The 27,547-nt window shown below is 43.6% G+C and overlaps 1 protein-coding gene across 3 annotated transcripts; it reads right to left on the reverse strand.

Annotated features, from left to right (window-relative positions):
• On the reverse strand, positions 1 to 27,304 carry Nrep (neuronal regeneration related protein). 3 transcript variants are annotated; one of them, XM_029472148.1, is made up of 5 exons: positions 27,271 to 27,304; positions 26,412 to 26,453; positions 25,083 to 25,146; positions 5,837 to 5,914; positions 1 to 1,816 (listed from the first exon to the last, which is right to left on the reverse strand). In XM_029472148.1, exons 3-5 carry the CDS (start codon positions 25,083 to 25,085, stop codon positions 1,691 to 1,693), a joined length of 207 nt encoding a protein of 68 aa, XP_029328008.1. In that variant the 5' UTR covers positions 25,086 to 25,146; positions 26,412 to 26,453; positions 27,271 to 27,304; the 3' UTR covers positions 1 to 1,690. The 3 variants fall into 3 exon arrangements, with proteins under 3 accessions (XP_029328008.1, XP_021006412.1, XP_029328009.1); XM_021150753.2 differs by lacking the exon at positions 27,271 to 27,304 and adding an exon at positions 26,880 to 27,058; XM_029472149.1 differs by lacking the exon at positions 27,271 to 27,304 and adding an exon at positions 26,769 to 26,836.
• Positions 27,305 to 27,547: the final 243 nt, after the last annotated feature.

Consider the following 27,547-nt stretch of genomic DNA (forward strand, 5'->3'; position numbering starts at 1 on the left):
TTACCTTATAGCTTGCATATTTATTGAACAAATCCTACTAAAATAGCTAAAATACATTGGGTACTTATGAGAGGACCACGTTACAAAAGCCTGCATTTTCGGCAGCGCACACTGCAATTCTACATAATGCCACAAATGCACAATACTGTTTCCTTGCTTTATTTACATAGCTGATATACCTACCCTAACAGAGGTGGGGGTAGCGAGAATGNACAAGAAACTCAAGCCAGAGGGGAAGCGAGAGAAAGAGCGAAGAGGGACAGTGCATGCNTCATTGGTGTTTAACAGTCAGAAGCGCAAACAGTTCAGAACAAGGCCTGCCCTGTCAAAGGAAGAGCCAAAGACATTATATAAAAATTAAGGTGGGCTTTCAGTCTGGCTAACACAACAACATTCTGTGAGGAGATGGCATTGTCAGATTTTATTTTTGTTTATCCATTTCATTGGGAGCAAGGACAAAAATGTAAAATCTACACCTTGCTTATCAAAACCACCCCAAAAAGGTGTTTTGCCTTTCATCATCATCATCACCACCACCACCACCACCACCACCAACAGCATCGTCATCACTATTGTAATCATCATCTTCATCATCACTATTTTGTAAAGACATTTTTCCAATTTCAACTTTGGGAAAGGGATAATTTTCAAATTCCTACTCAAATGCCAGCACTTTGGATTTTTTTTTCCCACATGGCACTTATTAAAAGAGTGGACTTTTATCCCCCCTCCCCCAATATCTAGTCAAACAAAAAGAATCCAAAGAGATAACCTCAGAACGCCTGGAAAAAAATTATTGCTTTTCTTTTTCTAAGTCAGGCAGGTGAGGCTGCAGAAAGGAAGAGATCTGGTAGGTCAATTACAGTTTTGTGATTGCTCCCGCTACCGTGACTGCACATCCACCAGGGCCAGTCACGAGAGGACAGCCTCTCACACTCTTGGTAGCATCCANTCAACCTACAACACTGAAGAAGAAAGCCACACTCAAGACACAAGGAAAACAAGTCAGTCCAGTCTAGAGAAGAACATTCCAGGAAACAAAGTACCAACACCTTCTTAGAACATGGAAATAAAAAACAACTCCACCAGAGCTACCTCGCCAAGGAGCATGTTGAAAGTCCAAAATAGCACCATTCATCAGTGTCTCAGGCCCTGTGGCAGCGTCTCAGTCACTTACCACAAGGAAACAATGAGTTTCAAACTACTTCTATACATCAAAAGAGTACATGGGTAAAATATAGATATACAGACAATTGATGAACATAAACTACTAGGCTTGTTACATCTAAATGAAGAAAAAAAAACTGTGGGGGGGACTCTCAGCCTCTGCAAGAAGCAGTCGGGAGCTGTGTGATGAAAGGCAGGAGTGGACCAGTCATTTGAGCGCAGTAGGAGTTTTGAGTTGTGGAAGACATTGTTGTAGCGAACCAGGCCTGAAGGCCCACCTGTAGGGGGTTGTAAACGTGGATTCACAGTGTGAAATTCTGAGCGTTTTCACTTGAGTCAGAATGATTAAAAACTGGTTTGATGAAACCTATTTGTCCACTGTAAATTCTCTAAAGCCAGGCTTAGAGTCCCATAGTTTCTTCTTATAGTTGATGATTTACACAGAAAAAAAAAACCCATATATGATACCAAGACCTCATCAAAACCCCATACACCATATNCAATACAAATGGAGGTGGGANGATTAAAAAGGGTGGAGGTAACTGGTAGCTGGAGAGGTGAATTCACGGCTGCCTGGTGGAGTCAGCGAGGCAGCACCAGTCTCCTCCATCTTCTTGCGGTTCACTTCCTTAGGCACAGGAAGTCTTCCCTGCAGGAGAAGACAAACAGAAAGACAGACAGAGAAAACAGACACACACACAAACATATACTTAGTCACACTTTTAAAACCATCTTTAACAGTTTTTGCTTCTCTACTGTTTTCTTGTCCTGGAACTTTTTCTATTGCGCAAACAGTTTATATATTAACAGTATTCTCCTGAACGTAAAGTCTTATTTTATGTGTATGAGTGTCTGCCTGCATGCCCATGTGTGTACAACATGTGGGCCTCGTGTCCATGGAGCACAGAAGAGGGCATTGGATCCCTGGAACTGTAATTCCAGATGGTTGTGAACCACCATGTGAGTGCTAGGAGCTGAACCCAGGTCCTCTGCAAGAACAGAAAGTGTTCTTAACCTTCTTAACCACTGAGCCATCTCTCTAAACCCATATAAGTGTGTGTGTGTGTGTGTGTGTGTGTGTGTGTGTATTTTTAATTTTCAATGGGTGATGAGATGGAGGGTTGACAGTATATTTTATATTACACAATAAGAATACCTTAATATATAGCACAATACTTAAATCTTTTCAATGTAAGCCTTACTCTAAAAGCAATTGGCACACTTCATCCAAGTGCTGACGGTCAGGACTGAAACGGTGCCCAAGATGGAAGTGTTTGAGAGATACACGGTATAAAAGGATCCCAGATAGCAGCTACAGGAAAGAGGAGGAGAGTGAGAAACCACATCCAGAGGCTCCCAAGACTTTGTAAGTCCCTCCTTACTCAGCGGATGGCTGACTATAACGAGGAGCCCGACAGGAGAGAAGCATACTGTGCTGCTCCTGCTGGCACACACGAGGCTGGCAGCGAGGTGCAGCCTCCCTCAGAACCCAGCAGCAAGAGGGCAGGCAGGTCAGTGGGGCCCTCTGACCAACTGACATACACGTCTTAATTCATTAGAAGCGGAAGAAAGATTGCATGTCCCATTCACACACACACAGTGAAGACAAAGCTCTCTCTAAATCAAACCATTAATTTTTGGCATTTTCTTTGTTGTTTTGAGTATTTACGTTCCGGCCAGTGGCGTTGACCATATGGAAGTACTTGGTGACTTGATGAAAGTACTGTGCAGTTGTGAAAACCATGTCGGTCTTGAAATTTTAGTATCCAGTACACAAAGTAAAAATTACATTTAAAAAAATCCACTGATATTTTTCAAGTTATGTTCCCCCAACCCCTCCCCAGTCTGACCAGTTAGTGTGGCATACTGATGTGTGTTGGTTTTTGAGACTCAGTCCCACTAACTCTTGGCATCCAGGAAAAAAAACACACTACAAAACAAAATAAAACAAAACAAAACCAAAAATAAACCCTGGAGTATTTCCGTTATGAACTTAGCTCTTCTATTTTTATTTAATTCATTGTCTTCCTCCTGTGGTCCCAAACACTCACACACTTCAGCACTCCTTATTGTTCAGTACTCCTCTATGCCTGCACATGCTGCTGGCATTTAAGTCTACAAAGAGAAGCCGAAACAAAAATAGTCCCTACCCAATCTGCCTTTAACTATCATCTATGGGAAGTAGCAAAGTAACGGACAACAGATCATACCAGCAGGTCATGCAGAGATATGCTATTGAAAGACCCTGAGGGCCAAAAAACTGAACCCCCTTCAATGAGACAAACTCCCAGAGAGATATGGCTCTCTGCACCTCCTTATTGGAGCCTGAATTTACTAGATCACAATCTTCGTCCCTGACACTTACTGTTTGGTTTTAAAGAACTGTTTGTCTCTAATACACTTCCTGTCCTCAGAAGTGTGGCTTTACAGTCATTGAGGAGACGCAGTTACCATTCTCCACCACCGACAGGTAATGATCCTTGTGCGACAGAGACCTGAGTAATCTAGAAGTCTGAGGATGGATGGCAAGCCGAGGTGCTCGTGGCCCCAGCAAGCCTGCTCTGCCAGAAGCCACATCCAGATGGATACTGCTGATGACTGCTAGTCCAGCCCGATGCTAAGTAATGTGCTTTGTACTAAGTAATCTGAGATTATCTTTCATGCAAGTATGCAAAGTTATGCTTTTCCAGAAGTGTCCTTCTGGAAAAAGGACAATTATATTATGTTTAAAAGACTACTTCATGTTTAGAGAAGATATAACAAGATGGCTGACAGCCTGCCCCTCTTACTGTGTCCACCATGGCGCATGCTATAGTGTAGGCAAGAAATGCAGGGAAGGACTGCTGTCTTCACACCTCACTGAGGATCCTCATCTGGGCTCGCCCACCTGCTTGATATTGCCAGTATGGAGGAGGGCTGTGGGGAGGCCTGACTGAGGTATGAATTAACTACACTGTTTCTTCTCGCCCTCAGCTACCTCAGGAGAATTATGCCCTAGCTTTGCTCAGAAAAGAATATCTAGGGACAAAAATACACATGTATGTGTATAAATAATTGTAAGGGGTGAGGCATGTCGCCCAAGGCAGAATATGTACCTAGCATGCATTCTATCTCCGGAACCATCAAAGTAATAATGTAACAATAAATAATAGTAGTAATAGTAATAATGAGAAGGAGGAAGAGGAAAAGGAGGAGGAGGGGTGAGTTGGTGATAAAGGGTTACACCGTTTCTCAGCTGTGTGCTGGTGCTGCAATTGTGGGCTGTGGTTGAGTGTCTACCCCAGTTCTTTTTCACCCCAGCTCTATACAACTAGCACAGACTATGTTCCATCAGGTCCCACAGAATTTTCGTCCATCTGCATCTCTGCCAAAAGTTTCAACTTGACCTTCAGAAATTCTCTGCAAAACTTAAAAAAAAAAAAAAAGTACTCAGGCTTGTTTTCTTTCCATGCGAGCTGGCAGAGGACAGGACTACAATTTCTGAAAATTCTGTCAATAACGGGAATTCTGTCATTTAGTGTTAATAAGGTCTTCTCCTACAGGAAATTGGCAGCAATGCTATACCTGGGTAGTACCACTGTCCAATGACATAAGACTTTAAAATATTATTATTTTTCTGTGCACGGATGTTTTGCTTACATGTGTGTATTGGAACCACAAGCATGCAGTGCCAGGAGGCCAGAAGAGGGTGTTGGATACCCGGGAACTGTAGTAACAGACATTCGTGAGCCATTGTGTGGGTGCTGGGAATCAAACCCTCATCCTCTGGAGGAGAATCAGAGGCCTAAAGCACAGAGCTACCTCCCTAGCTCCATAAAATTGCTAAATGGGAACTGCTAAATCTCAATGGATTCTGTCTTTATTGAGAAGCCAGCAGGTCATTGCTAAGAGGCACAATCAGCCTACTTAAGGTCAAGTTGACACCTTGTTGTTCAAAGTGGCTCCAGGAAAACGGGTGATTTAGCTTGTTTGTTTGTTTCAAGAACAGTACTAATTTTTAAAAAATTCCTCAAGACAGAGAAGTTTGGCCCAACAAAATGTCACACCAAAACCATTTTGATATAGACTGTTTCTGGTTAATAACCAGAAGAAAGACAATCTAACAGTCTGTGATGATTTCCCATTTTGCTTTGTGGGTTGTCTCTGATGAGCAGGTACTATCAGCAGCCATCACTTCAAGACCTCATCACCCACTCTTAACCTTGCTTCCTGGTTGTGGTTTTGGATTTATCACTGATATCTACATTGAAATTTGCCTGACCAGGATTGAGATAAATTTAAGATCCGTAAAACATACATTTGACTGATTCAATGATGCCTAAATGAACATTTGCATCTGAATCCAGGTCACAAAAAGAAGGTAACGGGAAGGTTAACTGATTTCTGGCTATGCAAGTGGTTTGTTTGGTGTTTTGAGATAGGATCTCACTATGTAGTCCAGGCTAGCCTCAAATTTTCAATAGTCTTCCTGCCTCGGCTTTTTGGGGTGCTGGGATTATAGGTATACATGATTTCCAATATCATCATAGTTTCATATTAGTGGATTATTATGGGATATACAATGAATATTGAGATGAAACTGAAATAAGCCCAATTTTCTTCCTTGTGTGTGCTTATGCTTCAAACTTGAAAACAGTGTTTACAAACGGCAGCTCAGGCTCGCTCTCACCTTAATAAGACCTCCCTCCATTTCCTTGTATGGAAACGGTTCTTGGCTGACCCAGACCAAGAGTTCCGGGTAGTAAACCTGTGGAGACACAAAAGCACACACATTTAAATCCCACACAAGATCCCACCCTGAAAACATAGAGCCTCCTCTCTCATAGCTCAGTTCTCTAATTATTAACTCTCAGTTCTCTGAGCTCTCTTCCTCACGCCCCGCCCCCCAGCCCCCACCTCCTGCTTAGAGTCCCAGGAAACTCATTAGACCTTTTCTAAACATGCACTGCACCCAGGAGAACTTCAGCTTCAACTTCGCTCTTCCAAGATGGGGTCCAGCAGGGCAGAGATATCAATCAATGTTATCTTTAGCCAGCAAATTGGCAGCTTAATGGCATGTCTGGCAGGGTGCACTAAGTCACCTTGGAGAGCTTTGAAAGCATCGTGCATTCCATGAGTACCCTTGCAAACCTCATTGCTGATGACATCAGTGTTTAGGTAGTCATCAACACTGTTAGGAATTAGCCTTCTATTATCAGAAGGTTAAGGAACCACCAACACAGAACAAAGAAGGAGGGCGGAGATGTCTTATATCCTCCCCAGCTCCACACAGCCCCTCCCTCACACCACACTGCAGCTAGCTCCCCAAAGCAGCCGGGATCTGAGAGAGGGGCAGGGTGCTGAGCAGCTGGGCAATGAATGATTCAGATAATAAGAGCTGATGGATTCTGAGGGTGGGAGGAGGTAGAAGGAGGGAGGCAAGCTGAGTAAGTCTTCTTTAAATATACAAAGGATTATTAGCATAAGGTGGTTGACCAGCTGTTCTCTATTTCCAGAAAGCAAGACGGGGAGGGGAGGCCTGAAACTAGAAACCACAGATTTAGGTCAGCTATAAGAAAGATCTTGGCACAGGGATTGTAAAATTACTAAAAGAATTTAGAGTGGAAAACTGTGAAATCTTCTTTTTAAAAATTTAGAAACAGAATCCAACAGCCATCTGTCAGAGCTAATTCACATTTGATCCAGGGAGGGAAGATGAGACTCCTTCCAGATCTGAGTTTTGAAAGAAGCCTCCTATACAGGAATCATTAAGAAGCACCTCTCATTAACAGGTTAACAAAGAGACTCTCGCGTCACTTTCAGCCTTGGAAGCACTAACTGTTGAATTCATGGCTGATATTTTGTATGACTGCACCAATCTAGTCGGTTAGTGGGTCCGAATCAGGAAGCGTGTATGGCTCTCGTGTTCATTACTTTGGATAACCTAGTGTTTTGGCTGGCCCATCAGTTATGCTCAGAGCACACCACAGCTCACCGAGTAACTGCATACACTATTTAATCTATTTTGACAGGTGGCCTATGAATAGGAATATTTTAATTACACAGAAGAGAGAAGTAAAACGCAGAAAGGTCAGGATGATTTGCCCAAAGCGACACATTTGCGGTCAGGACTGCAACTCAAATTACATTCCTTGATCTAAACTCTTCTTCCCACTGTGACTCTGGTTGTAGATTATTCCCTAAAGCAAACTATCTATTCTCTACCATCCCTCTCTCAGAACAGGCCTGGTCCAGAGCTACCACCCACTTTGGGCTCTTAAAAGAAGTGGAAGCATTTCCTCCCCTTGGAGTGTGGCTGCTTTCTGAGCCTGAGCATCCATCACATCACCCCTCCTTCCTTTCACAGATTTTTGATTTTCACGGTGATTGATCACATTTCAACACTATCACCACAATTTTTAAAAAAACAAATAGTGAAAAATGGTTTCCCAAGGAACCAAAGACAAAGTCAAGAAGTGACATTTGTGGTTGTGTGCTTCTCTGGGGACATTCCATTTTAATAAAGTCACATCACTTCAGCATTTAGCATATCAGAGCACGTATCAACTACGAACCAACAAAACCAACATTTAGTACAATATTCAGAAGTGCGGGCAGCATAGGACTGTTATCAGTAAGTTCTGGGAAGGAAGACAGCTACTATTAGATGCAAAGCCAGGAACAGAGAGTGATGGGCAAATTCAAGGGTGATGTGCTCCAAGGGGCTGCCCTGTGCCCACTGTGGCTCCCAGAGTCTCAACAGCACAGTGTCACAGGCTACTGTACTCTTGGCTTACTAACTAGCAAGGGGTACTGAGAGCTAGCCATGACTCGTGATTGTGACTAAGACCTGCAGATGCTGCTGAGAGCCAGACAATAGGACGGTACTATGAATCCACCTGGAGTCCCCAGCACATGCTGACTGCAAAGTTTCTCTCTCTCCTTGGTACCAAATGGTTTGTGCTGCAAAACTCAACACATGGCTCTCACCACACTCATCACCCTGGATTACAGTTCATGTTTTTTTCATGAAAAGTAAAGTCATTCTCTTTTTCACACTTTATTGAGTTCTTACTTTGGGTGACAGTGGTGGTTTATATTTCACAAACCCAAACATTCTGGGTAACTTGCACGAAAACACCCTAAAATAGTTTTATTCTTTCAAAATCGTCGTCCATATAGAATAATAAAAACTAATCTCAGTCAAATCCTCCTAGAATACTACTCTCTTAGACTCCAAGTAGGGACAGCGGGGACACATGTAAAGGAAGAATTTAGCATTTTTGATTTGATTTTGCCTGACATTGTGTTCATTTCTCATTAATGTACTTTTCCCACAAAGCTACGGCTACGTCACTGATGAGTAATTGGGAACAGGAACATATGAAGAACTCAACCAAACACATGTACATCTAGGACATACATTCAATTATGGCTTATGATGAAAATCAACTATTTCTTATTCTCTAAAGTATTTGATATCCCAGCACAATGTACATCTTAAAGACTAAAGGCTCTCTTTCTTTCCTTTCTTCCTTTTCTTCCTCTTCTTCTCTTTGAAGACATATTTTACTTTGTCAAGGCCACAGTAAAAATAACTTTAATTTTTAAGCTTATACAGTAATCAGCTTGATAGCAATTTGGTATTTGATATAAACTGTAACTAAAACTAGTATTCCAAATTAGAAAACTAAAGTGTGTGTGTGTGTGTGTGTGTGTGTGTGTGTGTGTTTTGAAGGGAAGGAATCAAAAAAGAGTCTTTCATGTTTCAAAAGAAAAGGAAAAAAAAAAAAAAAAAGAAAAAAAGCAACCTAAAGCCTTGCCTAAATTGTTTCAAGCTTTTCATTTCAAGTGTGCTGGGTGTTTGTTGTGTTGATTTGTTTTTACATTTGTTTTGTTACATTTGTCTTTCAGTAGTCTTGTGATCCACGTTTAGGAGCAATGGAGAAGTCCTTTGTTCTATTTCCTACCCATTCCCTTTATTCCACAACAGAATTGGATTTGTATGTATCACCAGCTGGAAATTTAGAAGCTTCTAAATGTTCCCTGTTTGTTAACTGCTTTTCTCAACATTTCGTTCAGAGAACTGTTCAGAGATAATGGCCAACAAAGGCTCCAATTATATCTTTACTCTGAGCAAATATATTTCACATAGATAAATGCCTCTTACTTAGTTGTTTGGCAAACCTTCGCAACAATCTGAAGTAAAGACTGCCACATGGCTTAGCTGTGAGTGACTATAATTGTAAAAAATTCTTTTCCCTTGGAGGAGTCTATTGTGTTTCAAGAATGTATATACATGTCCTGTCCTATGTGTGACTTAAAAAAGATAGATACTCACCTCTGCCATTAAGAAAGCAGACTAACAGGGCAGCAGGTGTCCATAATTAATTCTTTCTATAGCAAAGGGGTATATTTCATAATCTCCCTGCCAATTAAACAGTGTGTGCCTGTATATGCACATGTTCTACTATGCCTAATTAGCCAGAAATTGTGAAACCCAGTCCTGTAACTCAAAGAGAATGCATGTGCATATGCATACACTTAATTTTGGTAAATATCCCCTGAAGTATCACAATTATGATTCTTCCTCAGAAGCCACTGAGTCCCAAGTGCTGCTGGTCACCGGAGCGAAGAACGTAAGCTGAAACTAAAACCAGGAGCAAAGACCACTTTCTCTAAGCAGCACTGTACCAAAGGCTAGATGGTGCAAAAGATGAGGTACAGTGCTGGCTCTCAGAGGCCTGCAGAACCCAGACAAAGCTCCATCAAGGGAAAGCACATGGGGAGAAATGCATCGCCATTGGAAGATGCAAAGGAAAACATGAAGAACACTGGCCACCAGAATGACGGATATACTCCTTGCAAATTTCAGAAAGCATAATAAAGGTGTTAGTGCCTAAGTTGGCAAACACTCTAGGTTGAGAAGTAAATGAAACACACACACACACACGCTATTAGAACAATGAGTAATTAGAGGGAATGCATTATGAGTCTGCCTGTCAAGAAGCAATGGCTGGCCTCTTTATCTCTGCTGACGCCCCCGGGCTCCCCATAGGCTTGACAAGTAAGCCCCTAACATGAAGAAAGTAAGGTGGGGAAGATGCTTGCACCTTACAAGAAAGAAGACAGGGATAGCTCCCACCTTGGTCAGACCCAATGGTATCAGCTTGACTTTAGGTGTTCCTGTGATGGGCCCAGATAATGTTCACAGCCGACTCATATTCTGTAGCAGATTATGTGACCATCTGACATGTGCTGGACCATCCAAAGACTGGTAATTCTCTGCTGGATCAGTCGGACTGCTGAAACAAGCTGTGTGGCCTTTCATAGTGAAATCCTCTGAACTCTTTCTGCTCATTGTAAAGCCGCCATGAGAGGCCGCTGATGACAACGTGGGAACGTGACAGCTGTAGAAGTTTAATTCTAGACTTCCACTAGGCAGAGAAAGGAAATGAAAATCTCCTTGCTGGCAACAAAATGAAAGTGTTTACATGTGAAATTAGTCATCAGCACAAAGCTTCCACCGCCACTCTGTGCCACAATGTAACAGTCTGTTTGTTTCTACCGACTTGTGTTTTTTTGTTTTTTTTTTTTTTTTTAGATTCAGTTTTCTAAGAATAACAGCAAAGACTTTCAAAGGTAGCAACAAACCAAGGCAGGAACAAGACCCAGAAGGCTAACAACCGTGTCTGCTTTCTTTCTCACCACTGTTAAACCCACTCATCCCGTGAGTTTCCTAGGTTTTGATGGTATATGCTTCAAGTCTATGTGCAGCAGCTGCCTGCTGGCTTAACAGAGCAGAGCAGTCCTGACGCCCTGATGTCACTAGCAAACATTTCTTATGTTGCACAAACTCCTCTTCCCATCCCCACCTCATCTTTCCCAATAGGAAGAAGCTTAGCACAATCCAACACACTTAAAAGACTACAGAAACCCAAAACAGAGGGCAGGCATCGAGGGATTACCACATTTCTGCCAAGACACCTCCCCGTGACCGGAGGTTAGTCTGGAATCGGAGCCAAGTGCGGTCTAAACTCAAGGAAGTAAGCTCAGTGCTTCAGATCTGGACTTTAATGGGTGACTTTTCAGTAATGAAGACAAAACAGAGTCTAAACAGCTGATAACAGCTCAAAGCAAACCACGAGGAAAAGCACAAGACTAAAGCTTTGGAACAGCTCAGAGTGTCTGAGAAGAGCCTTTCCAAATGAAGAGCCAAAAGCTTTTTAAATTCTGAGATTATGTAGTTATGGCTGAACAATGAGAATTGTGTGGTGAGATGCCCCAGCAAGCAAGGCTCGCTGCTGAGTCTGATGACTCCCATCTTCCAACCTGCACAACTAACCTACGACACACGTGCACACATCCAGGCATGTGTGCACATATGCACACGCTAATTAATTAATTAAACAAAAGTAATTAAAATCGTTTCAAAGCAGAGGCCACAGTGCATTTGCCTTTTCAGTAAAAAAAAAAAAAAAAAAGAGCGAACGAGAAAGAGAGAATAAAAAGAAGAAAATGGAGCCTTTGCTAAGCTATAGCCAAAAAGCTTTTGAGGCTCGACAGCAGAGCATAAGTGTCTCTTTACCCCCACGACTCCAACAAAAATGTTAATAAAATCTTTTACCTCCTTGGATTAGAAACAATAAATACTTATTTAACACATCTGAGTCCTAAGTCTGGACTACCTCGTCCCACTAGATGAATTTATTTTCATTTGTCAGCAAGAAAGGAGAACCATTACATCTTGTGATCCGACTTTGAAGGTCCATCAAAAGGAAAAGGGAGAACACTGGGGTATTAGTCTGTCTTACACCCAGCGGATCAAACTGCAACTGAACCTTAGGGCGGCACTGTCTACCACAGAAAAGGCAACACTGCCGCTGCCCCCTTCCCCATCCCGCACACCCAGTGGCTAGTCCCAAGACTAGCAGGAAACACCAGACGTAACTTTTCTTATTACTTTAAATTTTATAAGCTATTACTTTAAAACAAATCCAACAAATAAAGGAACCAGCCCCAAAGTTTCTATAGCCTTGATGATAATTGTGTCAATAACTCCGGGTACGGCAACCATCAGGTTTCAATCCTCAACTATTAGAAGTCTGACTTCTCATCAGCAGGGACGCTATTTCCACCATCTTTGTACCAAAACATTACTATGCTACCCATTAATAACTTAAAAAAACTTTACCAAATGGAAAAATAATAGCTTATAACTATATTTCTTTTGCTAAGGTCTTTAATCAAATGTTACTAAGGTACTTAATAATCTAGACGGGGAATCTGAATTTCCCTGGTCTGGGTGGATAAAAGGACAGACTGCTGCTCTGAAGGTCTGGAAACATTCTGGAGCATTTATCTAGGTGACGTGTGTAAAAGACCTAAGAACAGGCTTTCCAGAAAACCTGCATGGCCTCCACAGCGTTCATTCCAAAAGCAAGGATTCGCTCTTCTCCTCGGTGGACTCTCTTCTGCTGGCAGCCTGGGCTACCTTGGCATTGGGCAAAAGCCATTTCACTGGTCAGTGCTGCAGAGCTCTGTCCTGTCGGGTAGACTGAGGTGTCTTCACAGCATCCTAACAGACCTCCAGGTTTGGAGAGAAAGAGCTTTCTCCACAAGAAGACACAGCACAATAAAATCTGCTCTTTGCACATAAAGGAACAGTATCTACAGATCCGTGTGTACATCCTATAGGGGCCCAGGTCGAAAGAGGCCACTAAGCAGATTCTCATAGCCTGTCCTCTAGACAAACTAGCACACGCCTAAAAGGACGCAAGAAACAGAATAAGCTCAGAACGGATGGGCTACAGCTCTCAACACTGCCTGGATTTCAATGACACTCAGTGAAGCAAGGTCTGAAGGCTGAAGGCATCTTTCTGTTGAGGAGTCCTGGGAGGCAGAGGTCCAGAGGAAGACCTCCACTCCAAGTGGAAAGAGTGTAACACTTCCAAGAAAGAAACACTGCTTCCAGGGGTGTGAAGGCGCCTGTGAAAGGAACCCCGAGTTGGAAGGTAAAGCGCCCGACAAGGGTCCCACTTGCATTCTAACCAGCAGGAAAATCCCATTTTAAAATCACACCATCTTTCTAAACCCTGACTTTACCCACCAGCTCTCTATTTTACTCCCCATCCCAAGTCTTTATTCCACTATAAACCAAACATCAAAACTACTCTTCCACGAGAAGAGCATGAAAAACATGTGAGGGTTGTGGGAACCCAGAGACAGATTATATAAATCCAGGGGCCCACACTTCCATGTAGAAAGGCATCATAGAATTCTTCATAACATTCTGGTGTTTCTATTTGCCTCCCTTTTCCCTTGCTGAAGATGAGTCCGGGGCCTTGTGGGTGCTAAACATTCATTCTACCATTATGCTACACAACCCCGTCTATATGTGTGTTTTTTAAAAAGCTGAAGGCATGTGCACTTATTTATGGAGTTAGTGGTACTGGGGAGGGAGCCCAGTACCTTATGCATGCCTGGCCAGCATTTCACCACAGTTTCACCCCAGCACCAGGCACTAATCAATAATTTATTCCTCACCATTTTATTGTAAGGATGTGAGGAACTGACACACAGTAAATATTTGTGCCAGGGCCAAGCACATAAGTGGGTGCTCCTGGGACCACCCTCCTCCCACATACCATATGTAGATGCAAACACTGAGGGAAAGTTGGTATCTGTTCCAGGGTCACACAGCCAATGGAGAAGGCAGATGTCCCATGTTCACAGACCCGCCTGTCAGTACTGACACTGTGTGCCTCTCTCAGGAACCACCTGGAGTGACTTCTTGAAGCCCTTTTGAGAGTTGGGGCTCGCTCTCAACCCCAAGGGTGCTGGCACCCACTCTGAGTGCCCTGAAGTTGAATTTTAGATTTCGGAAACCCACTGTCAAAAGTAATTTTCTCAATTTATTTGTTGTTTCTAAAACCCATTTCCAGTATAAACAGTGGCTCCTTCAAATAGAACTTACCTTAAAGGGGGAGGGGAAGCAGTCTCAGAGGACATAGGACTTGTTTCACGGTGCTCAAGTGCTAACACTGATGCTGTGGAAGTCTATTCTGTGAGCAGAGACTTTAACATGGCTAACTTAAAATTTTGGATATTCCTGAACCTAACCTAAGAAACACTGGCAGACTCAATTTTCTTCTCTCTCTATCTCTGTCTCTCTCTTTTCCCCTCTCCCTCTCTCTCCCCTCCCCCAACCACTCCCCTTCTCCTTCTCTCTGTCTCCCTCTCCCCTACTCCTCTGCCATGTGTCTCAAATTTTCCCTGGAAGGAAACATTCAACACAATATGAATGTAACTGCAATTGCTGCAGCAAACGGTGCAGACATTTGCTGAGAAATCGCAGTTTCACTATGACCCCCAAATGAACTCTCCAGCAGCTCCTCCCCCGATGGCCTATGAAGGCTGTTCTCCTTCTGCACATCGCTCTCTCTCATCAAAGGCATCTGGAATCTCCTTCGCTATAGCTTTGCTTTTCAAATTTCTAGTCAACTTTAAAACAAACTGCTAAGTTAAGAGAATTTAGCAATGATCTGTGCAGACGAACCATGCATTGCATAAAATATAATGTGATCTTGACTAAAAAGAAAGAAAATAACGCCAGTCAGAGCAGAGAGGTAGTGAGCGAGCTACGAGAATCAGAAATTCAGAAGGAAAATAGATTTAACATGGATTAATTTGGAAACTTTCATTGAATGTAGTAGAAATCCAGACAGTTCTAAAGACAGGCTAATGGAAAGATGGAGAAATTTAGCAAGCCAATTACTAGGTCTTCATGGAAGAAAGACACCAAACAGCATGAAATAAAGTGTGTCCTATTTCATCTTCAGACCACACCGAAGTCTCTATTCAACTATAATCAAAGTTATAGGATAAGAACAGCCAGTAAATTTAGCACAAATTTATACTGCAAGTAAGTTGCTTCTATGAGGTCAAGGAATAAACTTAATTGAACCTTTGATTGAATTGATTGTGACAGTATAGACAACCAAGCCTCATATAATACAACTAAAGTTAAAAAGAAAAAACAAAAACAGTCCTCAGGAAAAGGGGTTTAGGAAGAGACTTAGTAATGATTAAATGAAAAGATGTGGAGATCTGGCTCCCAGACCATGGTAACAAGATGTGAATAATTTAAGATTCTGTTATCAAGAACTGAGCAAGCTGTCAGGCCAAGGCACTGGGTAATGTGTAGTTAGAGCCAACTCATCAAGAGATCACAAGTCAGAGACTTGGTCTGGTTCTAACCATTTGGGCTTTGGAAAAATCAAATCTAGACAATCAAAAACTGAAAGTATAAGAACAAGAGGGATTAGAGGAGCTATAAACGGACAATCTGAGTCTGTGTTTACTAACTGGTTAAATTCAATTGTCCAATCAATTCGTGAAAAAAAAATGTACAAAGTTCTTACTTTCTGTGAAGTAGTAGGTATTTGGTGGGCACTTGGTAATCTTTTTAAAACTAGAAAGCACATTTTTATCAAGAAGTAATGTCCCATTGATTTGAACTAAGATCACCAAAGAAGCAAACACAATTTTCCAAAATGCTTTAAGGGGTGCGGATGCTAAGGAAATGTTTCCGTGGGAAAAAGGACTTGACACAAGAATGAAGGCCATAGTGTGTATCCCCAGTACCATATAAAATCTGGGTGTGGTAGTGTGTGTCTGTCACCTCAGTGCTGGGTGGAGACAGGTGGATCCAAGGACTGGCTGCTCAGGCTCTCAGAAATCACAAGTCCCAGCTTTAACAAGGAATCTTGACATAAAATACAAGATGGGTGAACAATGGAAGAAGAAAGTGGATGTCAACCTGAAGCCTCTATGTTTGCATGCAAGGATGTACACACACACACACACACACACACCTATAAATCACAAGCTACAAAATCAAAGAAAGTCTCTTCAGGAAAGCAGTGAGCTGGTTAGTATAATTCATTTCTCACTGTCTTAATCATAGAACACCTGAAACCCTCTGATACTGCAGGACTGTGAGTCTGAAACCCTCTGATGCTGCAAGCATGGCTGGATACCTTGTACAGTGTCCACTGTTTTGGCTGGTTTAACTGGGTGCCTACAATGCACTGGGGTGAATGTCCCACTATATGCTGCCAGCTGCACACATGCTAATATGCTACACTTAGCAAGTGCCTGACAAACTCTCAGACTTTGGTCCCAATGAGCCTTAGGTTAACTTTACTAGGATAACTTAGTAAAGGATATGAAACTCTCCTGTGGAGCAAGTACTGAGTACTTAGTATCAAATACTTATCAGGGCCATGTTTGCAACCCCCTTAGTCAGTATGTTCTATGCATCTAACTACTAAATGTGGTCTTTCCTTTGTGGGCCAGAATGTCCAAGAAGCAGTGTCTTCACATCCTAGCTCTTTCCTGTCCAAAGACGGTTTCCTGTATTCGACACCAACTTTATCCAATAAAAGTGTCCTCAAAATGCCTGGGCCTGTATTGAACAAAACAACTTTTGTAAAATTCTCCCTGTTTGGCCTGTAGTATTTTTCCCTGCTGGAACTGTATCAACTCTAGTTCCACCAGGAAGGCTGTTACCTGCCCCAGTAATCAAAGGACAGCTGTGTGTGATGGCGATCTGAGTGCAGGAGCTGAAGGCTGGAGCTGGTCAGGCACAGCAGTGCCTCTGTGCACACTCTGAAACTCCTCTGTCTTTACTCCCTATCAGTGTGGCTTGGAGTCACTATTTTCACTGGCAGCAGCTATTTGGCAATTCTACCCCCCCACCCCCCTTTTTTTCCAATCAGTGTCTCTAACTACCAATTTCAGCCAAAAAGGATCAAACAGGCCTTCCTTTCTTCAGCCACCCTCCCTTATATTGTTTCCATCATCTCGAATTCAAGTGATTCTTGTATTGTCCTCCACGAAAATAAGGACGGACACTGGGCCACCGAGCATCAGGGCTTTTAAATGCTTCTGTCTCTCTGCTTACAACACCCCGAGGGCAAACAGGCAGCAATGATTGTGTTCTTAGAGATTTCATCACCTTGTGAAGCCAATGAAGCCTCTTCTCCACCACCATGAGCACATCCATTAGAGTACCAAGAGGCGATCCCTGCTGGCTGCTGGAGACACACCACTACGAACTGAGAGCATGATGGTACTCCACAGCCAGAACCCCAGATGAGGTCTAGGGCTCTCTCTGGAAATGGCAAACTGAGCTAATGTGTGAGCACTTCTGCTTAAAGAGGTGTCAGAGAAGAGAGCACAGAATTTAAGAGTTGTGCTTCTAGGATGGTTAGATCTGACTTAGTTGTTCCCCTCACCTCAATAACACTGTGGAATGTTCATGATAGAGGCTTTGCTTCAACGAAAGCATCATCTGGCTAGACCCATCTCACTTTCTGGACCACAGGATTAACGATCTGAGATACTATGATTCTGCACAGGGCCAGGCTGTTCAAGGTTATAAATTCTGAAATAGGCCACCTGGTTCTGGACAGAAATGACAGGCTGTCACGTATCCACGACCACCGACTCATTTATTTATTCAGAAAGCATCAGAACATTTATTGATCGCTGGGGATGTGCCAGATCCTAGTTAGACATGAGTGGGGAGAGCAACCTGGCTTATAGATGGATGCAGGCTCTATTCCAAGGTCCCATTAGAACATGTTAATGAAGGTTGGGGTTTGTTTCTGTGCTGTGTAATGGCAATGCCAAATTGGTTTGCTAGCTATTCGGAAGTTCTGAGTGATGAAACTTTCCCATCTTTGAATTCACCACCCTCCTCACAGAGGAAAGAGAGGGGGGCAAGACATCACAGCCTTACTGCTACCAAGAAACACGGGCTTATATGGTCAGTCAGTACCAAGGTTAGGACCCTAGTGGGTCAGGAAAACATGTATGTATGGTAATGGTACTGGTCTGATACATTGACAAGGTCCACGGGGTTATTCCCACCAGGGGTCGTCATTCTCAGACTGAAAACACCTTTATTTTGTCAGGACTGCATTCCTTACAGACCAAGAAAGCAAAGGCACAGAAGAAAGGGACCCTGGCACACACATCAAGAATAACAAGTGACCTAGACTAACTCCTTTCATTGCTACAAATAATGGATTACAGTTCCTGGCAAGCTGGTTTCACCTCAGAAATTAAATTTAGGAAGATCTAAAACCATGAGCTGAAAACATGAAACATATTTGGGGAAAAAAAAAGATGGAGGACAGATAAACAGTTTCAGGCCAACGCTTACCTATGTTGCCCTCACTGAAAGGCTCAGGGATGAGCCAGACTCACCTAGAGAGGCTATGCCAATCCTGACACTGCACGTGGACCTCCCAGAGTGAGACTGAAAAAGTCCCTCTTGGGCAGACTTGGCTTTCCCCAACTTTTGTGAATCGTGTGAGGAGATTTCTCTCTGCTACTCACGACTATGGACAACATGAACAAGTCAGGGCGCAAACAGTCTTATCAGTTTGAAGTATGTCTAGTTAGTCAGGAAGACCTGAGAGAGACAGGTAGCTGCATCCCTATGGCATGTGGTCAGCATGAACCTGCACCTTGTCTGCTTGAGGAGAGGGAGCACGGTGTCTCCTTTCAGGCATCTGGCAGAGCAGGAAGCACTTCTGTCTCTGTGGACAATCCTGGGGGATTTGCCACAGAAAACAGCTGCTGCTGCCTTGAGAAATGTGACAGGCAGGCTCCCTCTCCCTTTCCAAGTCCCTGGCCTGGGTCTCCCTCTCCCCACCATGTAACCCTCCATCCAAGGATAGGAGGGGAGCTGTGAAGACAGCTGTACTTCTAACCAGAGACTATGGGCTAGGGAACCAACCCACTCTGCTCAGTCAGAAGGCGAAGAACCTGAGCTAGTCTGGTAACCTGAGCTAGAACACTCGGCCATCTGGAAGACACCCACACCATGGCTTCTTGTTGCTTAGCAAATCAAGCTCTTGACTTCCAGGTCTGACTCTTGAGACTCACCCTTGATAGCACAGAGCCTCTTAACGGGAATCAAATGCTTTTTGAAAGTATACATGTCTGATATATCCTTTTCACCTGGAATTCCCTTCTGCTGCCCCTAAATATCCTTAATTCTTCGTGCACCCAATGCTCAGTGAAGACAAGTTTCAAGACCTAGGAATAGAAAATGTAGTAAGGCATATTACTCCCTATCAAGGAGAAACGCTTCACTTATAGGGTTTAGGCTTTGTGCTAACACCAGTCAGCTGAGCATATCTTCCTGAAATGCTGTGTTGGGGCTTCTTACACTATACTCAGGCTGACTGATGCAGTCAGCCGTGGGTAGTTAAGAGGTGGCACGCATGCTCTAAACCTGCCAGTTCTAGCTCTAGATCAATTTCTATTTCATTAACGAGAAAGCCTTCCAACAGTACCACCCATCTCCAACCTCAGTATCCCCTTGTGAATCTTACATATAGTTCTGGATTGTGGAGGTTTGCAGTGTTACATTTGCTGTGCGTGTTAGTCTTCCATCGACAACTAAAATACGCATGTGCTGAGGTCAGGGTCCAGGTGTGTGCCTTCTGCAATGTAAGTAAGCATGATTACTTGAAAATGATGTGCAGTTGGGAGGTGAAGGACATCTATTCCCACAGCTAACTCTTCTTATTCTTGTGTGTTCAGCATGCTGCCTTTCTGTCCTTGGGGCCAAAGGCTCAGATTATACTCAAAAGAAGTGAGTGTTAAAGTTGCGAGGCTGGCAGTGAAGCGCCTCTTGGATTCAGGAGGGGATTTTTTTTACAGCTGTAGGATAAGCTGCTGAGAGCTTAGAGGGCCACAGATGGATCAGACCCAGAGTGCAGGCGCCTCATTGCCCACTCGGGGCGTGGCTCTGAGCCCTGGGGACCCCAGCAGTCCAGGCTACTCTCTTTTGGAAATTGCCACACTTTATGGTTTGACCACAGAATTTCTTGCCCCTTTAACAAATAAATGGCCAGCAATTTCATTGTGTAAATTGAAGTTACAGCCACATCAGGTTCAGGGCACTTGACCAGGAGAGGTTAATGATACAAATTATGTCTACTTCACCAAAACTAATCACTACTCATTAGTGCTAAATTTTAAAAACATCCGACTTAATAGACATAAGTGTGTACACACAAAATACCTACTAAGCTCCTGCCTCCTAGTTACTATTCTCTAAGCATGATCTATGAAGTAGACAAATCCTTTGTAGGTCTATAATCAGTTGAGTGACAGGAAAAAGGTTATGAACTGCTAACAAATGATGTCATCAGGTTGGTTCCTATCATATCGTTGCAACTAACGAGCAAATTGATACTGAGAACTTAGTGGAAAGAAATTTAAATGTGTAAGTCCCAAACTAGCAGGGCTGACAATATTTACCATGTACCGGTCACAAGCATTGTAGTCTTTTTAAGCTAATGAGAGAAAATATTATTAAAGCTTTCTCAAAGATAAAAATGTCCCTAAATAACTATTTTGGATAAATTTAACCCCAATGCTAACGTATTTTCTAATTCAAGCCAGAAGAGCAGTTTAAAGTTGGAATCTTGCAGCGGATCATCTGACAAGATAACACAGTCCAAGCACACTTGAAATCGTGTCCCCTTTGTATATCTGGATTGAAATTGCTGATAAGATTGCTTTATCCCTCGCCTTTTCTTGCACAGCACAAGAATTATACAGATAAGGCAAGCAAATCCACTTCTATGTCACCGCAGCAACATTTGAATTACCAAGATGAATCAGATGAAATCAAAGGGTTTTTTTTTTAAAGCATAATTATTCGGATAAGTGTTTCACTCTTCCATTTCACTGAGGCTGTGAGGATCTAGTCTTAGATGACTTTGCACCCATCAAGCACGAATGAGACAGCATGGGGTCTAGGACCTAGCAGCCCCTGCACCAACTCTAGCGCCACCTTCAGTTCGCCCAAGGCATCGGCATGCACTTGAGTGTTTTAAGTGACCAGGTACATAAATATTTAACTGTTCAAAATTCTTAACTGGGCATTATTCATTCAAATACTTTGCAAAGTATTTGTATTTTACAAGTGCATTTTCTGATTTTAGAAGAATTTCTTCTTCAGATTTAAAACGAGGTGAATTCCTTTCGTATATTTATGATAATCTGACCTATATCTAACTTTTTAAGAAGTGCATAGTGGTAAAATAGAACACACTTTGAATAGCTATTTATTCCAAGATTATTTTACTCAGGTATCATCTCCAACCTATCTATATAGCTCAAGAGGAAGCTGGACTGGAGCTAAATCCCGATAGACTGATTATCTCTCCTGTCCTCATTCCCCAAACAATCCCCACTTCTCCCCTTCAAAGGCACAGGAAGGCTTGGTGAAACACAAGATGGTACCATATAAAATTACCCTCCAAGGCAGCACCAAAAGTCACCTCAGCAACTAGTCAATTGGCATTCCAAACCCATTGACAAGGGCTGCCAGCAAGAGCAACCCTTTCCGTCCTGACATTTTCCCTTAAACCAGGGATGATTATGTGTAGGGGGTATTGAGGGAGCTTGCCCATTCACAGCACGTACAGAAAGCACAGTGCCATGAAAGGTACCACAGAGCCAACTGGTCTTTTGTAAAGTATCAGCCATAGAGAACTAAAATGGCCCCAGTTCCTAGATCCCTGTAAAAACATTCCAAGCCTGTGCTTCTATTGCTGGGAGTGCATGGCAGACACACACTGGGAGGTAGGCCTCCTACCTGGACAGTAACTATGGCAGTGGAGTAAAAATCTGGCTTTTCAAACTAACTGCAATAGGATCATCTATATAGTCTGACCCCTTCTCCTCGTCATATACAGGTCATATGTACTTATAAAGTAAAATGACAAGTTGGCAACACATTATAGAGACTTAGAGATTGAAACCCAAGAGCTAAAGGAAATGAAAAACGAATCAAAGATCCCTATAGACCCGGGGTAATTACAAAGCTATGCAGACTCTGCAGACTGCACACAGTAAAGGGAATGGCATGTTTACTACGAAAACTGAGAAAGCTGGAGAACAAGTCATTGATAAAAACGGCAAGGTCAATAAAGGTGCAAAAAACGATACTTAGAATTAACAACTTCACAGTGTTCTTGGGTGGCACCGCCTCAGGAATCACCTCCAACAGCAAAATCATGTGACTGGCACCCCGCACAGCTATGCGCGAAGGCCAGAGAACTGAAGGCACTCACATTTACCATGCTACTTCCTCACCTGTTTATGTTAGTAATGCAAATGGCACTCTATGAATCTTGCATGTCTCCAAATTACTACTGTGAAACTCTATGTTCTAGTTTGGTTTTGGTTGCCCTAAGTAAGATGGTACCAACCATGGGCATAAAAGGGTTCATGTGGCCTTGAAGTTCCGGTCCATCCAGAGGGGAGCCAGGGCAGAAGCCAAGATTGGCAGCCGAAGGCAGGCAGGAAATAAAGCAGAGACTGCTACTGAGTGCTCCTCACCACTTGCCCACCTAGCTGGTTTATACAAGCCAGGATCACCTACTTGGGGTGGCTCCACCCACAGTGCACTGGGCCCTCCAGCATCAATCATGAATCAAGAAAATGACCCACAGACACGCCCACAGGCCAATACAATTGAGGCACTTCCTCAGTTGGGGGTCCCTTCTTCCCAGATTACTCTAATTTGTGTTGACAAAAGCTAACCAGTACACCCTACCAACTCAGACTATGTAAAAAAAAAAAAAAATCAAGAGATTTAATCATAATCTGTAGGATTCTAGAGTTTACTGACTAATTTCTTACACTGGACTGAATAGATTATAAATTTGTATTTGAAATGAACCTTTTTAGAATATAGAGATCAGATTCCCTGCAGTATTTTACATTATGTAGATGAACATGTGTGTTTAAAGAAAAAGCAATTGCTCATGTGTATTCCAGAGCTGGTCAGTATTTAAACACCCTGCTCCCCATTGAGAATATGATCCAAATCTTCAAGAAAACTAGATAAAGAGTTTTACAAAGTAGTTCCAGTTTTAATCAAAGAAAGGAGATTAACTTCATTTTGCTAAAAAGAAAGAGGTTTAAGACATCTTTAGTATCAGGCTTTAAAAATACATATTTGAACCTTTTTCTCTCTTACATTACTAGACACAAGGAATTTTTAAGAACTGGGACTTTCCAGATACGAGAATTGCTAGAAAGTGACTTGGAATCACCCTCAGACAATAACTGCTGGTGGTTTTATTTCAGGCAATGGGCTTGTGCCAGGAAGGACTCACGCCTTGATGAAAGGCGCACCGAAAACTTGTGAGAATTTTTTGGTTTCGCGGGTAAAAATCCTCCCAAGAGAAACAAAGTGTGACCATGCTCTCTGCCACCACACACCACGGACTACAGGAAGAAATCAGCATTTAATAGTAATTTGTCTGCCTTTGAGCCTTTGAGCGATCCCGATCCCGATCCCGGCTTCCACCCTCAGCTTGGTGTGTCTCTCCTCCACAAAGCACACTCCGCCCCCTACGACAGAAACCTGGTATTTTACCTTGACCTTGATCTATATGACCAGGTTTGGCAGGGTTCACAGGCCTATTTATGTTTAACTAAAACTGTCACTTGATACATTGCAATATACAGCCTTTGTGGTCTGGCTACAGTGATACAAAGTGAGTAGGGCTCTAGGAGAGAGACAAAGTGGGGTGCCCACTCCAGTAAAAGAACTAAACAAAGCACACTCCACCACCACCTTAGTACTCCACACAAACGTTTAACTGCTGAGGTAATATGAAGGCAACTGTTTGCAAAGAACCCACTGGTTAGTTTGATTTTATGTTTGCCTCTTTTGTCTTTCTGCACCCCCTCCCCACCCCCGCACACACACACCCCTCCGCCCTGACTCCCCAAGATTCTTTAATTCATTAGCAAGCTGGCCCAAGCAAAACCTACTTTGCTTGGTGCTTGGACGCCCACTTGTTGCAATGGCAGGCAAGGCATATGTTAAAAAATTACAAAGCTCACTCTTAATGAAAGCCAATCTGAACTCATTTAACTGCCTCTGACTCATCCTTCTTCTTGGAAGCTAAGTCTCAGTTGTTCTCAAAGAAAACATCAAGTATATCATCAGATCCAATTTTAATTCACTAAATTCCACCCTCATTTCGAAGACAAATGAAAAGGAAAAAAAAATGGGAAGTGAACTAAGGCTTCATACACATAAACCAGGACCTGGGTGCTCTGAGGACCCTCAGCATCTTCAGGAGGGCGCGCTGCACTGCAAGGAAGCTTCAAAACACTTCTGTCATTGCTTTCCCTCCCACAGAAGTACAGCGCATGTATTTAGCTGCTTTCGATGTATATTTTCTATGTGGCTTCATTTAATCGGAAATTCAACTGTCCTCTCTGTATACTCCTTGTAAGAAATGGCTACATCTTAATTTAGAGGTTAATATGCCTGCCCTCTAAAACTGAATTTTCTCTTAAAAAAAAAAAGTTATAAGTCAGCAAAAAAAAATGCACATATATTTGAATAACAGTACATAATGTCTTCATTAAAAAATAATCTCTACCACTGTTAAGGACAGCCTATACTAGAGCTTGTGACTTGGGCACAGACTCGCAGATTTTTGGTAAGTTTTAGCTGCCTGTAATGTAAGAGCCACTGCTTTGTTTGAGCCTTCCTGCCGGTCTCCCTTCATGCATGTCACAACATGTCAATCTTCTTAAAGAACAGAATAGGTCCTGTTGTTTGAGTTAAATACATCCTTTCTCTGAGACAAGAATTTTAGCTTTGTATTCAAAATGACTGCAAGTGAATAGCTCTAAGTCACCACATCCAACCCTATAGACTGCTATACTGCAAAGCTCTACATGCTGGAGACAAAAAGAACCAAGGTCAGATGGGGCGGGAACAATAAAGAGTTAGGCTGGGTGAAGGAGAGCCTGATACTTCTATGTGATAACTGATAAGCTGAGAATTCCCTCTGTTGACCATTTCTTACCATTTTGAGAATCTTAATAGTCTTGGGCTTCTATTCTCCCTTTCTTCAGTCCAGGGAGACCAACCTGCAAAATATGTTTAAATACAGTAGACACACTGCTTCACCACAGGTCAGCAAATGCAAAATGTCTCCTTAGAGGTCACAGACAAAGAACCACTTTGTGTGCTAAAGACACGTCCCACGCAAATTATTCTAAACGTTTCCCTGAAGGGGCTTTCCAAGTGGTCTACAGGTTTACATAGGGGACAAAGGAATGCCTGGCACCTGGCTCTGCACTCCCCGGCTATTCTTAGTGTCTGGTTCATCTTTAAATTGCAGTTCAAAAGATTTAGCAACTTAAAAGTAGACCCAAGTGATAAAAATAGATTGTTTTCTGGCTGCTCTTTGTTCCCAAACATACTACTGGCAGTATATTTGCAATCAAGACAGCAGAGCAAGAATCAGCCTTCCACCGTAGTGTAATGCCTCAGAGTGGATATTTTTGGAAATGGCACTGCATTACATAACCTTCCGTGTTTAAAAAAAAAAAAAACCTACACAAGGGAGAAAGTCAGGAATATACACCATTATGCCCTCTCCCCAAAGCAAATAAACATTAATGTACATGCTGCAGTGGTTTCCCGCTCCACCTTTATCCCATTAGAACACAACTCTTTTGTTAATGCAAGTTACGGAAAAATTCAGATGAATGGAAAAACTAGAAGTTCTCCAAACCAGTATCAGAGGCACTAAGAGTTTTCCCATAATGTTGTTATAGAAACACAAATGCAAATCAGGTTATTAGCAGCATCGAGAAAAAAAAGTAGTCATTTATCTTTAATGCTCCCGCACTCCAAGTTCAACTGCTTTATAAGAAAATGCAAGGAGGAAAAAAAGTGTTACAAGAGCTAAAACCCGTAAAGCCCCCCTCCCCCGGCCGCCCGCCGCTGCAGCAGCAACCCTGAAAGAGTAATCAAGTGTAAGGGTTTATTAAGGGAGGGGAAGCTTGCATGCACCAAAGTGCATTTAATGCAAAGGAACAAAACAGCTCTCAACAACTAGCAAGAACATTAACCACACCAGCAAGCAAAACCCCACCCCTTCACAAAAGAATTCATTTCTCTCAACTTGTGCATTAAACAAAGGCGGGGGGCAAGTTAAATCCCAGCGTTAATGCAGCAGGAGCGAAATGACACAATTTTTCCAAGGTGTCAGCTTTAGCTCTAAAATTTAGAGGGAGAAAGCATGTACTCTGCAAGGTTGAAGGGTCCAGCTAAGAGCAAAGGCAAGGAACCGACACAAAAGAGAAAGCAGCGCTCCCAGCTGGGGATGAGAATGGCATATACTTACAGACAAAAGCCCCGCTCCCTGTTCACTCTCTGCTTTCTACACCTGAAACACAAATGTGGATGAAAAAGGGCATCATGCTAGAAAGACAGCTGAGGGGGAGGGGGTGGGGAAAGGGGTGGAGGAAGAGGAGGGCGGAGGGGGGAAGGGAAACAAAACCCCAACCCGCTTCACTTCCAAGAAGTGCAGCCTCGGAAAAGGAGGGGAAGGGTTCCCTGCCTTTGCGCGCTCTCTCCAAGACTGTGTGTGTGTCTCGTGTCTCTCTCTTTAAATCAGTCTCTCAATCTCAACCTCTCTCTCTCTCTCTCTCTCTCTCTCTCTCTCTCTCTCTCTCTCTCTCTCCCCCCAATCTCCTCCCACCTCCTCCCCTCTCTTCTGCTAGTGTACTAGTGAACAATGAGCTAATTCTGATGGAGCTGGCGCGCGGCCAGCGCCCCAGCCTTGCTGCCACCGCGGAGCCAGACTGCTTACTCGGCAGGAATCGGCGGCTCGCGGCCCCGTGGGCGCGCGGCCAACACGCGCGCGCTCCCCGGCCCCCGCACCCGCGCTGTCGCCGCCGTAGGGCACAGGGCCCCGGGAGGGTGGGGGGGGAGGGGACCGCGCCGAGCAGCCCCGGGAGCGCAGCGCGCACTCTGGCGGGCTCGCAGCCTCGCCGCGCGGCGGCTTTGCAGACAAATAAGGAGGCGGAGGCGGCGGTTTGGGGGCGTGCCAGGCGCGGAGGCGGCCCGCCAAGGAGAGGCGGCGCAGCCCTACTGTAATAATAAACCTGCGGCCGGGGCATCTGAGGGAACCGGGACAGCCACGGCCCTGCCGCCTTCCCTTTTATGTGCCTGTCCTGAGCATAGCAGAAAATGGTGCCCACGGCAGCATCGGGACGCGCACGGAGGCTCCCATCCTAGCTGGTCCGGGCTCCCCACGGCGATCGCCCCCGCGCGGGAAAAGCCCGAGCCTGGAGCCCGCGAGGCTGGCGCAGCGGGGTCAGGGGCTGCGGGCAGGAGGACGCACATGCGCACGGTCGCGTGCACAATCACACGCGCGCACTCGGACACTTTCAGCCCCGCGCGCGCACAGACTGTAAGAAAAGGGCTGCCTGGTGGGTGCAACCGGAGACGCTCGACCCTAGAGCTTTTCTTCCCCCC

Source organism: Mus caroli, chromosome 18 (genome assembly GCF_900094665.2).
Source record: "Mus caroli chromosome 18, CAROLI_EIJ_v1.1, whole genome shotgun sequence".
NCBI classification, from domain to species: Eukaryota; Metazoa; Chordata; class Mammalia; order Rodentia; family Muridae; genus Mus; species Mus caroli.

Coding starts and splice junctions, on each gene's coding strand:
- Nrep (XM_029472148.1), bottom strand. Junction 1,817..5,836: donor TGGAGGGAGGTCTTATTAAG/GTGAGAGCGAGC, acceptor CTTCTCCTGCAG/GGAAGACTTCCTGTGCCTAA.